General features: G+C 43.6%; 1 protein-coding gene across 2 annotated transcripts in view; it reads left to right on the top strand.

Moving 5' to 3' along the window:
* Positions 1-15,765, top strand: part of NR3C2 (nuclear receptor subfamily 3 group C member 2) — a 370,452-nt gene that overhangs the window by 337,276 nt on the left and 17,411 nt on the right. For both annotated transcript variants that reach the window (XM_059922588.1, XM_059922589.1), the window contains exon 8: positions 325-482. In XM_059922588.1, the coding sequence (XP_059778571.1) occupies positions 325-482 (158 nt within the window). The remainder of the gene's footprint in view (positions 1-324; positions 483-15,765) is intronic.

Below are 15,765 nucleotides of genomic sequence, written 5' to 3'. Positions count from 1 at the left end.
TCAGTTCCCACATCTGTAAAGTGAGAATAACATAATGATTATGTCGTAAGACTGATGTCAAGATTAAGCAAGCTAATATAAGCAAAGTGCATTATAACATACACCCAATAAACCAGTTATTATTATTCTTTTGTATATGTGTGTGTACAAAGGTTAACCGTTATATAGCTGCCATGTTTATTCATAAATGTAATAATTGAGATTCAGTATCAATCTCAAAGTGTGAGCCTCATGACCTCAAAATAGTCTAAGCCATTTAACTATGAGGATGTTAAAGCTGTTTTCCAACTTGGGAACTTACGTGTCGGTATTCCTTCAACACAGTTCCAAAGGATGGCCTCAAAAGCCAGGCTGCGTTTGAAGAAATGAGGACAAATTACATCAAAGAACTGAGGAAGATGGTAACGAAGTGTCCCAACAATTCCGGGCAGAGCTGGCAGAGGTTCTACCAACTGACCAAGCTTCTGGACTCCATGCATGATGTAAGTAGAGCCTCTTGGTGCCTGTTAAATGAAGGATCCACAGCCACACACTGTGGACCCAAAGCAACTGGAGAGCTGAGAAAGTTCTCGAGGCTTTGGGAAGAATAGGGGTAGATTATCCACGAGAGGCAGCAAGAGTTGAAAACTGATGAGGAAAGAAGCGTTTCTTCAGAATACCTTTGAAACAAACTTCATGTAAAGGAAAAAGTGTGGCTCTTTTCCCTCCTGAGCAGAGTGTAAGAGAAATGTGCACCATGATGGCAAACCCTGAGCTCTGGGCCAGGGAAGGCCCTCAGATTTGCTACAGGTGTCAGATCAAGTTTCCCATTTCTGCTTGCAATTTAGGAACTGTTTGGTTAATAAAAATGTTTGCTTTAACATTGCATAAATAGAGTCCATCTTCTACAACTGTTAATCTAATAACCCAATCTTTCAAAAACATTATTAGTGGTCCAGGGCCAGCTGGGATCATCTCATTTGTTGCCAAATTTTGAATCTTATATTCACTATTCTTCGTAGGAGTCACCTTTCTTGGCTTGTGTAAATATGGAAAGTAAATTCTGAGCTGGTTTCTAATTTATTCAATTACAGATGTAGTGGTGGTTAGCAGTTTCTACAAAATACTGACTTGGATAACTTGGTTTGTTATGTCACTTAAAATATGCTTCTCGTTTCATTTTGCAAGCAGTTTCTCTAGTTCTGGCTCAAAAAAAGTTATACACGGTCATGCTAATTTAGCTTTTTTATATTTGAAGGTTTTCCTACTTTCTTTTGGAAAATTTATTGCCCAAGTTCAGCCCATGTAATTTGGGTAAGAAACCCCTTTTCAAGTACTTCTGTATTGTTAAGGACAATGTTGACAGGCTTGATGACCGATAGTATAATGGTATTACTACTGAAATAATGGTTCATCCTTTAGAGATTTGTTTATGCCGGTGGAATGGTATGGCCTTGTGGGTTGGTTGATAAAAGAAAGTCACTTTCCAGGGTTTTTACACTGAAGACCCCGTGCGTATCACGTTGGCCTTTGCTTTCTCTGAACGTTTCATACACTAAGAGTCAAATTTCCGCAAGGTGAATAGAGCGAAAGATAGTTTTGCTAATTATTAGTGGCCTAAAATCATGGTTTAATAGAAAATCTCAGGGATAAGAAATGATGGTCTACAGGACTTTGGGGAACACAGCAAACGATGCTCTCCACAACCCTCACAAGAGGAAGTAAAGGAAACTAGACCGTGGCGCAGGATCATCTACCCGAGAACAAGGAGCACAGTTACTCGCTCCTGTTGGTTTTCTTGAAAGTCCTTCTTAGTGGAGCTGGGGTTGGGGAGGGGGAACAGGAGGTGTGGTTCTTTCTTGATGAATTCTGTTATTTGTGCAAATGATTGGGCAGGCACAAGCGCAGTTTCAAAATGAGTGTGTAATTGTTATCACAGCATATGAAACAAGATGATACACATTGAAGCAATTTACATGTAATGAGACTGACAATAGAAGTTAAAAGTTGTTTATCCACAGCCTTTCGGGATCTCCATGCCTTAAGCACAGTAGGACAGTGGAAACCCTCGGAGGCTGCACCAGTGGTCAAGGTGTCAAACCGTCCTCTGCTGGCTTGTTTTTAGTGCAGCACAGTGCTTGGCACAAGATAGGAACTCAATGAACAGTTGCCAAATGGCTAAATCATAAATGATGACTTGCTGCAAAATCCCCCAAGGCAAATCAATGTCTTTTTAGTATTTTTTTTTATTATGGTATAATTGATACAAAATAAACCAAACATACTTAGCACATACCATTTGAGAAGTTTGACACGTGTCTACACCCATGAAACTATCATCGCAATCAAGACAGCAAACATATCCATCACTCCAGAAGTTTCCTCGTGCCTTTTTTTTAATTGAAGTATAGTTGATTTACAATGTTATGTTAATTTCTGCTGTACAGCAAAGTGATTCAGGTATACAAATATATATATTCTTTTTCATATTCTTTTCCATTATGGCTTATCACAGGATATTGAATATAGTTCCGTATGCTATACAGTAGGACCTTGTTGTTTATCCATAACCTTTCCTGCTACCTACTACTCCCCAGGTGCCTTCCATATTGTTTTCTGGCAATGTAGATTAGTTTATATATGCTAGTGTCTCATATACGTGGAATTATGCAGTAGATAGTCTTTGGTAGCTGGCATCCTTCACTTGGCATAATTATTTGGGGATTCATCCATGCTGTTGCCATATATCAGTACTTCATTTCTACTTATTGCTGACTAGCGTCCCATCATAAAGATATTTGACAGTTCAGTGGTCTTGTCACCTATTGATGGACATTTGGGTTGTTTCCAGACTGGGCGCTACTAACAGATAAAGTTGCACTGAATATCGTGTATACGTCTTTGTGTGGACATTGCTTTCTTTTTCTTGAGTCAATAGCTAGCAGCGGAAGACCTGGGTCATGTGGTAGGTATGTTTTCGTTGTTTACGAGATTGCCAAACTGTCTTCCAAAGTCACTGGACAATTGTGAATTCCCTCAAGAAGTGTGTGTGAGTTCAAATTGTCCCACATCCTTGCTAACACTCAGTATCATTAGTCTTTTTAGTTTTAGCCATTCTAATAGCTGTGTGGCGATGTCTCCCTGTGGTTTTAGTTTGCATTTCCCTCATGATTAATGCTCTTTTCTTGTGCTTATTTACCATCTTTGCTGAAGTATCTGTTCACCTCTTTTGCTCATTTTTAAAAACTGGATTGTTCATTTGTAATTAGATTGTTGAGTTTTGAGACTCCTTTATATATTCTAGATACAATTCCTTTATAAGATATATGACTTGCAAGTATTTTCTCCCAGGCCGTGGTTTATCTTTTCATTCTCTTAACAGTGTCTTTTGCAGAGCAGGGATTTTGAATTCTAATAAAGTCCAATTGATTATTTTTTCTTTTATGAATCATGTTTTTTGGCTGTAGCTAAGAAATCCTTGTCTAAGCTAATGTCACAAAGCTTTTCTCTTCCATTTTCTTCTAGAGATCATTTTCCTTCATTGACTGATATGTAGTGTCTCAAAAACCTTTTCTTTATGTACTTTTTTTCTGAGTATTTTTGGTTATTTCTGGTGGAAGGGTAAATCCAATCCACCTTACTCCACTTTGGCTAGAAGGAGAACATTCTTTTGGGAATCACTGGAATCACTTTAATTCTAAAACCTTTATTTTAAACAATCAAAAATGTTTGCCCTTAGAAGTAGCCTAACAGAAGCATCTTGAATGCTCTATTTATATTGCCATCCCAGACAGAACATTGAAAAATGCATTGTAAGTCTAGGGGGACCTTTCTAACATTCACGCTTACTCAGACTTGAGACTGCCTACAGCTTTTTCATTAGAGTAAATAAGAGAGTCAACATTTGTAGAATTTTCTTCCAGGGAACAAAGAGCTACAGAAGGACTGGCTCTGTACTCAGAGCCTCGTTCTGGTCACCTTGTGGAAAAAGAGCGTGTGTTCCTAAGGGTCACACAAACAAGAACCCTGTGCATGTAAATCAAAGTTCTGCTTAAATAGCATGCATAGTACGCCAGCCCTCAGGACACACATCCATAGATCTGGGGACACGTGTACACAGCTCTCGTGATGCATGGTTTTCTCCCACTTGGTGCACACATGGGTTGGCAGAGCAGTACCAAGGTGAGTGGAAGGAACATTCTCTGAAAGAACAGGTTGGCAGTTATGTATTTGAACTGGTCAGCAACTTTAATGAATCACAAGCCCTCCAAACATCAATCTTCCCCCCAAAAAAGATTCAAAGAAAGCAGCTGTGGCCAGGCTTCTCGGGATAGGTGTATTTTTGCATTGTAAATGGGCGTTATATGAAAAGCATATAGATTCCTTATTCTTCTAGAGAGAATTGAGAATTACTAGTCACTTTCTAGGTATTACTATGAATGGCAGTTAATTTCCTGTGAGTGTAAGAGGCACATTTCTAATGAATTTATTGGTAACTTCTACTCATTCATGGAGATCAAGGACTATTTATGTTACTATCAGTGTGTAGAACAGCTGGTAAACATTAACGGATGATACTAGTGTTTCTTAGAGGCAAAAAGAATTGCCCTTTGTTAACTAGTTTCAAGGTTATACTGTTGTAATTGACTTTATTTCCACATATACACTAGCCTACAGAGTGCCTCATGCCTAGCAAAATTGACGAGACTGCAGAAGATACAAAATAAACATAGGACACCAACCCAACCCTCAGATTGCTTAGATTCTAGAGAGACAGCTAGAGCGTAATGCAAGGCAGAAGGTAACTAGGGACAGTGGGACCTTTGAGAGCACCTGCATGTGCATTCATTCATGTGACCGTGAGCCCCTACCGTGTTCTAGGACCAGAGGTGCAAGTGGGAACAGAATGCCCATCCTTAGGAATCCCGCTCACCCTGATGGAGGAAGAGGTTCATCCCATTCAAAAGGGGAAGCTGAGGGGTGAACATTTGTTTGGATGCCTCAGTACCTGTGTTATTTCATGCAGTTCTAAAAACCCCCTATAAGCTGGGTATTATTCTCACTGTTCCCATTCCTGTCCTTAGGAATCCCACTTGCTCTGATAGAGGAAGAGGTTCATCTCATTCAACAAACACATTAGTGTCTAAAAGCACCAGGCAGGGCACTAGCGGGAGAGACCCAAACCTGACCACGGGGGGCTTTCTGCCTGCTCAGGACCACCAGACAGCACTATACAGGGTGGCGGGCCGGGAGCTCTGTAGAGATGAGCGCACCATGAGTCATGGGCTCACTGATGTTTATTCTGAGTTGCTGGAAAGGCTTGTCGAGAAGGTCTAGGAGCCAGCTGTGCTGGGCAGGGGTCATGGAAGGCTTCCAGGGGCGGGGTAAGGGCATCTCAGAGAATCTTTCTTTCGTAGAAGAAGAGACAGAGGTCCAGAGAGTGACTTCTCAAGGTCCTTAGGTAGCCAGTGGCAGCTTGGAACCCTCTTAACTGACTGGCACTCTCCATACCGCCCACATGATGCAGGAGGGCTTCAGGCTGATCATAGCTACTGGCTTTCAGGCTGGGCTGCATTTCTGGAGATCAGAAAATTAGCATATTGAAAATAGCTGCACTGCTCTCCAGCTCTCCAGACTCATTTGGCCCTTCCCTGGCATCTTCTGGAATGCGTTGTTTTTGTGAGGCGTGGGGTTACATCTTGAAGGCAGTGAACCTGGTGTTACATTAAAATGTCATGCACGTTCAGCAGTTCCCAAAACCAAATGTTGGGTCTGCCTTACCATCAGCTGAGCCGTCTTTGGTGGGGAGGCTTTCATCTCTGCCGATGATCGTTAAACCCGGCTAAGAACCTCCCCATTGCCTGGGCAGGTACCGGCAAGTCCCTCGGCATGACCAGAGGGTCCTGTTGCTGAGTGATCGCTTTCTGTGGTTGCAGAGGGAAGGCTGCACAGCCCAGGTGGCTCTCCTCCAGCCAGGCTCTCGGAGCCGAGCTTCCCTTCTGCGAGGGGGATGCAGACGAGATGGGAGCAGAACATCTGCTGATACAGTACCTCCCTGAGTGCACGCTGGGAGACTCCCTGCTTTCTGTGGAGAGGGCGTTACGTTTCAGTTTCACGATCATCAACAAAAGAGACATCGCTGCAAGCAGCTGGATCTATTAACAAGTTATTTTGAGATCCCCATTGCTCATTTAACGAGTGGGTGCTTTTGCATCGGGCAGTGATAGTGGCAGTTTCCATCATGACCACGCTCGAGGTGGTTTTGAGAGCGATGCAGATCTGTTTCTTCCCGCACACTGAAGCATGCCAGGCCCCGGGTTGGGTGGATCTACCATTTGGGCTGTCTGCTGCTTTCACGTCTGATTCTGTTTCACGTCATTACCGTCAGTATCTCCTCGAGAAAAGTTCCAAGGCCCACCTAGGAGTCTGCCACAGAATTGTGACCACTGGAGACAGCAGGTAGAGCATGGCCTCTGCCGCTGCACCAACATTTCTCTCAGTAAACTTGGGCACTTGGCCTAAATTTTTGGCCCTCAGTTTTTTCAGCTGTAAAATGGGAACAATACCCATCTTGTAGGAAATTTTTAGAAGCGCATGAAATAACACAGGTACTGAGGAATCCACAAGGTAACAGGCACCAAACAAATATTCGCCCCTCCGCTTCCCCTTTTCCAAGGCTGTGTTTGAGCTTCCCAAAACCCTGTCTCTGCACCACCAAAGAGCACCATCCATCAGGCAGTTTTAGTTTACCTTCAGCACAGAGACACTCAGACAGGCACATGGCAGAGCCTTCAAGGGGGTGACAGTGTAAAGTTGACAAGACCAAGCCAGGGACATGAGCAGGAAAGGCCATTCTACAGGGCGGGGCAGTCACCTAGGCGCGAATCACATAGACCGAGGTCAGTATAGAAGCCTTTCCGAGGCACTTCCGGTCCCGGTGCTCTATGTGTCCTGCCACTTACCAGGGGAGGCTGGTGTTGCTAGAACGTGTTGGGTGTGCTTGAGACACTTTCAGATTCACAGATGGGATGGAAGGTGTTTGGTGATGGAGACAAGGGCAGATTGCTGTGAGGTCACCATCAGGAAAGATGGATGTTGGTGAATGAAAACCCTTGCCCCTGTGATATGATTGTTAGCGGTATTACACGGCCTTCTTCTTTGACGAGACCGTGACTAAGAAAGATTCTAAATAAAGGCAGACTTGCTTATCGCCAGAGTCAGCAAAGTGAGCAAAGCCTTATCTTCCAGAGCACGAGAGAGGGCAAAGACCCACTCCTCCGGGAAAAGAAATCTTCATAGGTAAAGATTTCAAATTAATCGAGTAATTGACCGGGCAGATCTTACTCTTTGTCTAGTTGGTGAAACCAATGGGACAGGTATTAATGGTTCACGGCGTCTCTCTCTGCAGCCCTATTTTTGCATTTGCCTCTACAAATTTCTCACTTCAATGGTACAGCAGAGCTCAGACTGCATTGCCCTGGGTGAATTGTGCCAATGAATGCTTATTTTCATTTAAAAAACTTTTTTTATGTCTGCATAACTGAAAAAAAATGCATCAAATATATTTAAAAATAAAAATAGGGGAAAATGGGGAAAAAAATAGGTCCAAATGTTCTGTTTTTTCAGCATTGTGGATAAATAGGGAAGGGATGACTTTGGGTGTGGTGTGAAAAGGTCTAGGCAGTTCCAGGATTGGTGTGTTTCATGTGCTGGTAGCTGGGGCCACAAAGCCCAGCTGGAAGATGCAACTGCCTGTAGATACAAAGGGTGTCCTCGCCTGTTGTACCTCCTTTGTTCACCATGTTCATGGTTAAGGTTACTGCCGCTCAGTTGTGTTGCCGGTCACAGTTGTGTTTCTCCAGGCTCCCCTGTAGGTGCCCCAGGAGGCTGTTGCTTGATATAGTCATACTCATTGAGCTTCGCCTTTGTCACTTGTGCTTTTGGTGTCACATCCAAAAAATCACTGTGAAAGACAGTGTCAAAGAGCCTGGGGCAGGCAGACACCACCGGGCCAGGCACTGTGCTGGTGCTGAAGATATAACAGCAGCCAAGGAGACTCGGCCCCTGCCCTCCGAGTGTGCGGTCTGATGGGGGAATAGAGTAGACGGGTAAACTGGGAATTAGAATGCAGCGTGCTGGGTGCTCGAGGTGGACCGGAAAGCCCATGGGCCGGGGCGGCGGGGTGAGGGCGGGTATCCGGAAGGTGAAGTGGCAGGGTGGAGATGGGCCAGGGCAGCAGATGGTGGGAGCCCCAAAGGCAGAGTAGGAGTTGACCAGACAGACAGAGGGAAGCTCACTGAAACCAAAGGAGTTACTATGCCAAAGGAGAAGGGTGCATGGTGATTTTGAGAAATGGAGAATTTCATTGTATCCAAGGAATGGAGAAAAATGAGGATGGAGACAATGAAAGGACCTGTAAACCATGCTGAGGGAGCTATTGAGAGATTTTGAGCACATCTGTAGAGTCTAGCGCCGCTCCTTCCAATGTGGTAAGCACTGGCCATGTGTGGCTCTTGACATGGAAATGAAGTTAAATTGAAACTTGAGTTCCCCTATCACACTAGCCACATTTCGAGTGCTCAAGCAGCCACATGTGGCCAGTTGCCATCATCTTGGGCAGGGCAGACGGTCGTATTGACAGTACTGGTCTAGAGAGTCTATTAGAAGAGGGGCAGAGGGCCAGTTAGGATGCTGGTGCAGTGGTCCAGGTAAGAGATGGGGGCTGGGGGCTAAGTTAGAGCAGGGGCGGGGGGACCTAGGACATAATCAGGTGGTGGAATGGATGATTCTTGGTGGTGGATAGGACGGAGAGGTTGAGAGAGAGGAGGGAGCGGATCTAAGATGACCCCCAGGATTCGGACGTAGGTTGGTGGATGGAGTGGCACCAGCACTGGGCGAGGGGTTGCAGGGGAGCAGCTTTGTGAGTGGAGAAGATAAGCGTGTTCTGGATGTACTGACTTGAGGTGCCCTGAGGAGTCCCAGGGGAAATGTCAGGTGAGCTCAGGGCTCCGTGGAGATGAGGATGAGGAAGCAAAGTGCTGATACTACCTGAGGAGGTACAGCGCGTGGTGGTCACTGAAGCCCAGGGGTCGACAGAACCGCCTGGACATCAGTGTGGCCATACGGTGGACAGAACCGAGCCCAGAGGAAGAGAACCACCAAGGGACCAAAACCAGGAAGGTGCCTGCAGAGAGTCTGGGCAGGAGCTGCCGCTGAGGTGAGATAAGAAGGCAAAAAGAGGGACATGGGGGGACAAGCCAGGAAAGCGTGTGTCCCCCCTGTGCAAACGTTGGGGTGGAGGCTGCAGACAGGTCAGTTCGCAGACAGTCTGAAAACTCTTCAGTAGCCATAGCAACGAGGAGGTTTTTGTGAGGCATAGCTGATTGGTTCACCTAGGTTTCCAGTAACTCTGTCGGAAGCCACAAAGCCAACAGGGGCTGCAGGAAGCTTTAAAAAGGGCAAGGTGTTGTCTGGTAAAGCCCTTTAGTAAAACTCTTTTAATAAAATAGAACTCTAAGTCTTTCTGTGATGTGATGGCAGGTATGTAAAAGGAGCATTTTGAATGTGGTTGAGCGAACTTGCAAAGTTTTGTGTTTATGTGTTTAGATACAGTGAAGAAATCACAGTAGCTTAGCAAACTCTATCTTTATAAATAACCCCCAAACAAACTTTGTTATGGACCTAAACCCGTGTATGAGTAGTTTTGAATTAGTGAAAGCTTTATTATATATTATATACATATATAATGTACTATATATTAATACATGTATATGTACTATTTATAGATAAATGATAGGTAGATAGATAGATTAGATAGATAGGCAGGCAGACAGACACATAGGTAGGTAGGTAGATAGACGGGTAGGTGAATGAATGGGTGGATGTGAGTGTGTGGCATTGAAGAGCTATAGATACAAATATGAGATTTTGGCATCAAAGGCAGCCATGATGCTTCAGAGCTGGTCTTGTGCTTCAGGTCATGATTTTGTCAGTAACGTTGGTCCTGAGTCCTTTCTCACCCATCACCTTCACATCACACCATAATTACAAGAACAGTTAATTTCCACTTGCAGCCACAGAACTTTATCTCCTTTGGTCTTTTGTGTTTGCTCATGGTTTTCTGCAGCTGACTTAATGCAAAACCTGGGTTATTTCCTTACCTCCTTGGCAAAGGTTGATTTAAAACGTTTAGATATTTTCAGTGGCTAATGTTTAGACTCTTTAAGACAATGCTTACCAACTGCTGATCAATCACCAGGCCACATTCTAAGATGCAGTTGTATTTGACTTTAGAGAAATGAGGAAACAAACTTCAATACAGGAGCTCGTCATTCCTTTTTTTTTTTTTTTTTAATTGTGGTAAAATACACAAACTTAAAATTTACTACTTTAACCATTTCTAATTGTACAGTTCAGTAGTGTTAAGTACATTCACATTTCCAGAACTCTCGCCCTGAGACGAGAGTTTCCAGAACTCTTCATCTTGCAGAACTGAAACTCTATACCTATTAACTCCTGCTTCCCGCCCCCCCGCACCAGAACAGCCACCATTCTGCTTCCTGTCTCTGAATCTGACTGCTCTAGTTACCTCATCTATGCGGACTCTTACAGTATTTGTCTTTTGAGACTGGCCTATTTCACTTAGTATAATATCCTCCATTGCCATCCATGTTGTAGCGTGTGTCAGAATTTCCTTCCATTTTAAGGTAAATCATAATCCACTGTATGTATAGACTACATTTTGTTTACCCACTCATCTGCCAACAGACACTTGGCTTGCTTTACCTCTTGGCTATTGTGAATAATGTTGCTATGGACATGGGTGTGCAGATATCTCTTTGAGACCCTACTTTCAATTTGGGGGGTATATTCCTAGAAATAGAATTCCTGGGTCACATGATAATTCTATGTTAAATTTTTTGAGGAACCACCAAACTGTTTTCCAGTTACTTTTACCTTCCCACTAACAGGGCACAAGTGTTACAGTCTCACTAACACTTGTTATTTGCTGGGGTTTTTTTTGATAGTGGCCATCCTAACAGGTTTTAAAGTAGTATCTCATTGTGGTATTGGTTTGCATTTGCCTAATGATTAGTGATATTGAACAGCTTTCAATGTGCCTATTGGCCATTTCTATGTCTTCTTTGGAGAATTGTCCAGTTTCTTTGCCCATTTTTAAAAATTTGTATTTTTTTGTTTGAGTTGTAGGCTTTCTTTCTTTCTTTCTTTCTTTCTTTCTTTCTTTATTTATTTATTTATGGCTGTGTTGGGTCTTCGTTTCTGTGCGAGGGCTTTCTCTAGTTGTGGCAAGTGGGGGCCACTCTTCATCGCGGTGCACGGGCCTCTCACTATCGCGGCTTCTCTTGTTGCGGAGCACAGGCTCCAGACGCGCAGGCTCAGTAATTGTGGCTCACGGGCCCAGTTGCTCCGCGGCATGTGGGATCTTCCCAGACCAGGGCTCGAACCCGTGTCCCCTGCATTGGCAGGCAGATTCTTAACCACTGCGCCACCAGGGAAGCCCAGGCATTCTTTATATAGTCTGGATTTTAACCCCTTATCCAATATATGATTTGCAAATATTTTCTCCCATTCCATGGGTTTTGTTTGTCTTGGTGTCAAAAATCTTTCTCTTATGAACTTACAATGATAACAGACAGTAGTTTGTTCCTTTTAATCCTTAACTGGCAAAATTAAAGATTATGTCTGATCCCAATTTATTTAAAGAGAGGGGAAGAAGCATTTTTTTCTTATGATAACCACTCCTTTGGCTTCATTATTCATTTCATAAGTTTCATAAGTATACCCACAGAACATGTGCCATGGTTCACAGCTAGTTTTGAAAATCTGTAAGAAAAGAAGGTCCTGTAAGGATGCTGGGGAGAAATTTGGACCTTGCCTTTTTCGGGGAGGTTAAGGGAATCGTGCATTCCATCTCCACCTGACCCCGTGAGATTTATGATGCCATAGGGTGAGCTTTCTGGGAAAAAAGCATCAGATAGAAAGATCCACTGAGGGTCCAGGAAGCCATGCTCATAGAAAATCACATGTGATGTACAGGAATCTTCCTAATCTGAAATCTTTTGGAAAACTATCTCATTGTCTAACACCTGTGTCTATAAATCCCCCCCTGTTAGGCAGCCTAAATCCCTCTTCTTACAATTAAAATAGCTATATAATGCCTGGGATTTACCTAGTGCCTTTCTTCCTAAGTCCTAGCATTAAAGCCTTCTAATATCTCCATGAGGGAAGGATGAGTAAATACTACTATTTACACTTCATCACCTCATCTTAACTCCTTTCTCTATAAAAAGGGAATAATAGTAATATTTACTCATTTCTTTTTACCCTTTTTATAGAGAAAAGAATTAAGGCAAGGAGTGATTAAGTGCATTTTCCCTGGTTCATGAGCGAGGCAGGCCCAGAAGGCAGGAGCAGAGGGGAGAGAAGCCCCTGTGGAGGATGGGAGTGCAGAGCCAGCCCTGCACCTGGTCAGCCCTATGGCTCCTGGTAGCTTAGCTGGCACTTCGGGGGCCCCGCACATAAAAGGGCCCCCCTCTTGGCTTAATGATCTGCTGTCACCATCTTGAAATTCTTAGCAGATTTTGAACAAGGGACCCCGAGTTTTCATTTGGCACTGAGCCCCACAAACAATGCAGCCTGTCCCGGGCATAATATAATCTTTTTAAGATCATGTTGATCAGAGGAGATGCTGATTGTGAAAAGCAGTTTGCAGCCCGTGGTGCACCGTGCAAATATGTCTATGGAAGAAGCAGGGGTAGGAAACGCAGAAAGCTTCATTGGAGCAGGGCGTGAGGACTGAAGGGAACAAGAGACACCAATGCACTGTAAAGGAACCTTAAAACTAAGATCATTTTAAATGACTGAGATTGAAAAGGCTGGGAAGATGCCAGTGGATCAATTTTATTTATCACTGTCACGGTTAATGGGACTAGAAATTGTATATGGTTTCACATTACAGTAAATAAGTGTTCTTTTGGTGGACTATTTAGTGTCACTTTTTTTTTTTTTTTTTTGCATTTTTGTTAGTGATTTCACTGTTTAAAATTGTCCCCAGATGTACTGCTCACACACTGTCTTGTGCTTTTCAGCGCAAGGAGGCTGTGATGTGACTTACGGAGAAAATAAGCTTCCTTCAGGCATGAGTTATAATAATGCTATTGGCCGTGAGTTCAGTGTGAAGGAATCAGCAACACACATGGGAATAAGGTGTCTTTAAACAGAAGCACACGTAAAACTAGGTTATGTATCGCTTGTTTGATGAAAATGTTGTGACCAGTAGCTCGTGGGAACCTAACCCTCTATATCCCTAGGAGCAAAGGTTCTGTATTCGCTAACTCACTCTCGGCAATGACTTTATAGAACATAACTACCGCGAACAATGGAAATCAACTGTAAATGTGTGTGACCCGCAATGACTATAGGTTCAAAGGCCAAAAATGGAAGACATGAGTGATGGGAGCTCTCCATTTAAATGACAAATTCTGGATCCTTTAAGCTGGGCAATGTTTTCGGTTCCCTAGTTCAACCCCTTTATGGACAAGGATTCTTTCTAAAGCCTTTTTTTTTTTAATTTTATTTATTTATTTTTGGCTGCATTGAGTCTTCGTTGTGGTGCGTGGGCTTCTCATTGCGGTGGCTTCTCTTGTTGTGGAGCATAGGCTCTAGGCATGCGGGCTTCAGTAGTTGTGGCCTGCAGCCTCAGTAGTTGTGGCTTGTGGGCCCTAGAGCACAGGCTCAGTAGTTGTGGTGCACGGGCTTAGTTGCTCCGAGGCATGTGGGATCTTCCCGGACCAGGGCTCAAACCCATGTCCCCTGCATTGGCAGGTGGATTCTTAACCACTGCACCACCACGGAAGCCCTCTAAAGCATTTCTTAAAGCCTTGAAGAATCTGTATAATATTTGGAACACCAGATCTGGCCACCACCATATCACTTGATTCATACACTATTTTTGCCCACATTTAATATTTCTAAAATCAGGAAACATCTTATACTTGCTTTATTTATTTTAGCAAACAACCAAAACCTGTTCTCCCAAGGCTGTTACTGAATCCCTGGCGTGCCTTCCAATCCAGGGCCAGCAGACTGTTTCCATAAAGGACCAGGTAGTAAATGCTCTAGGCCTTGTGGGTCCCATGGTCTTTGCCACAGCTACTCAGCTCTGTCACTGTAGCCTGAAAGCAGCCACAGATAGTATCTAAATGAATGAGCATGGCTGGGTTCCAGTAAAACTTTTTCATATAATTTTCATCTGTCACAAAGTATTCTTTAGATTTTTTTGCAACCACTTAAAAGTGTAAAAAACAAAATGGAAAAACTTACAAACACCATTATTAGGTCAGATTTGCCCTGGAGGCCAGACTTTGCCAATCCCTGATTCATTCAGTGGCATCGTAGGATCAAAGGAATAAATTCAGCCACCTTGGTCTCTACTGTAGTGTCCCTGCTTGGATCAGAAGAGGCCTTCGGTCCTTAGCCAGTGGTGTCTGCCCCTTGTTACTCAGTGTTCCTTTTCTTTCAGAGACTGAAGTAAGGATTTAACTGCTTAATCTTGATGTAACCAGACAGTAAAGTTGGTAACTTATAAATATGAATTGGTTTAGGTTTTTACATTGTTCCGTGTAGCGTATATTTGCAAGAAGGATCTAGAAAATATTGAAAACAAAAGTAGCAAAAGTTCATACTTCTATATACAGTAACGTGCCAGTGCATTTCACACATAACCCTTTCATTAGATTTCCTTTGTTCAGCAATGTTCTAATTATCCCTTTATCTTTAAGCTCTACTTTCTGCTTTTGCATTGTGTCATTTTTCTTTGTGTTTTTCACATGTACAACAGACCTTATTCACAAGAAGGCGGAGCCTCAATCTAGAACGAGGCTTGTAATACAAGGAAACTTAAACAGAGTGGAAATTAAATAAATTTAAGTGCCAAAAAAAATAATCAGAAGGAAATTGAACCCATCTTGCTTAGCACAGCATCCAAACAACGTATTTTGAAGATTGAATATTCATCACTGACCAGAGATCAGTGACTGGTGTTGAATTTATTATAAAAATGGTGATGAGGAACGAATTAAAATGTAACCTCCAATAACAGTCAGATGCTGATGGATGGGGAGCAGGGGTGAGTGTTCAGAAATGCTCTTGGCTTTCCATGAGATGTTCAGCAGCCTGCTTCCCATCCCGGCCGCCAGCCCATTCCTGGGCACCTGGTGTGGCCCAGCTGCTCCAGCCCGTACCAGCCTAGACTCAGGGACCAGCCCTTTGAGGCCACAGGGGACATCCCTGCCATCGTCAGGCAGCTGGGCCTCTGGAAGCAGAGCCAGAGGTTCCCATTTTGGCCTGGAGTCACCCTTGCAGAGACTCCGCTTGCCTAGAATTTGCAGGCAGAGCTCACATGAGCAAGCAGCCCCATCGAGGCTTGTCTCCTGCTTCAGGGACACACTTGAATCCAGATGCCCGCGTCCATGCGGGCTGGCCCTTGGCAGAGGACGGCAGTTTTTTAAACTAAGGAATCAACAAAAGATACCCCTTCCAGATGGCAGCTTTGCTGCTGCCGGTGGTAGCTCAGAGCCCCGTAACACCCTGCTAAGTTCCCCAAATGCCTCCTGTAGGCCAAGAATTTAGCCGATACATTGAGCGAACTCACAGCCAAGCTTTTGGCCAAAAAAACCCCTTTTGGTGAGTGTTTAAAATCCAATCTTTTTAGGTATTTTTCTGATGGCACCTTTTTTTTTTTTTTATTGAAGTATAGTTGATTTA

The sequence above is a fragment of the Balaenoptera ricei genome, chromosome 5 (assembly GCF_028023285.1).
Source record: "Balaenoptera ricei isolate mBalRic1 chromosome 5, mBalRic1.hap2, whole genome shotgun sequence".
NCBI lineage: Eukaryota > Metazoa > Chordata > Mammalia > Artiodactyla > Balaenopteridae > Balaenoptera > Balaenoptera ricei.
This window is presented reverse-complemented; position numbering and strand designations above follow the sequence as displayed.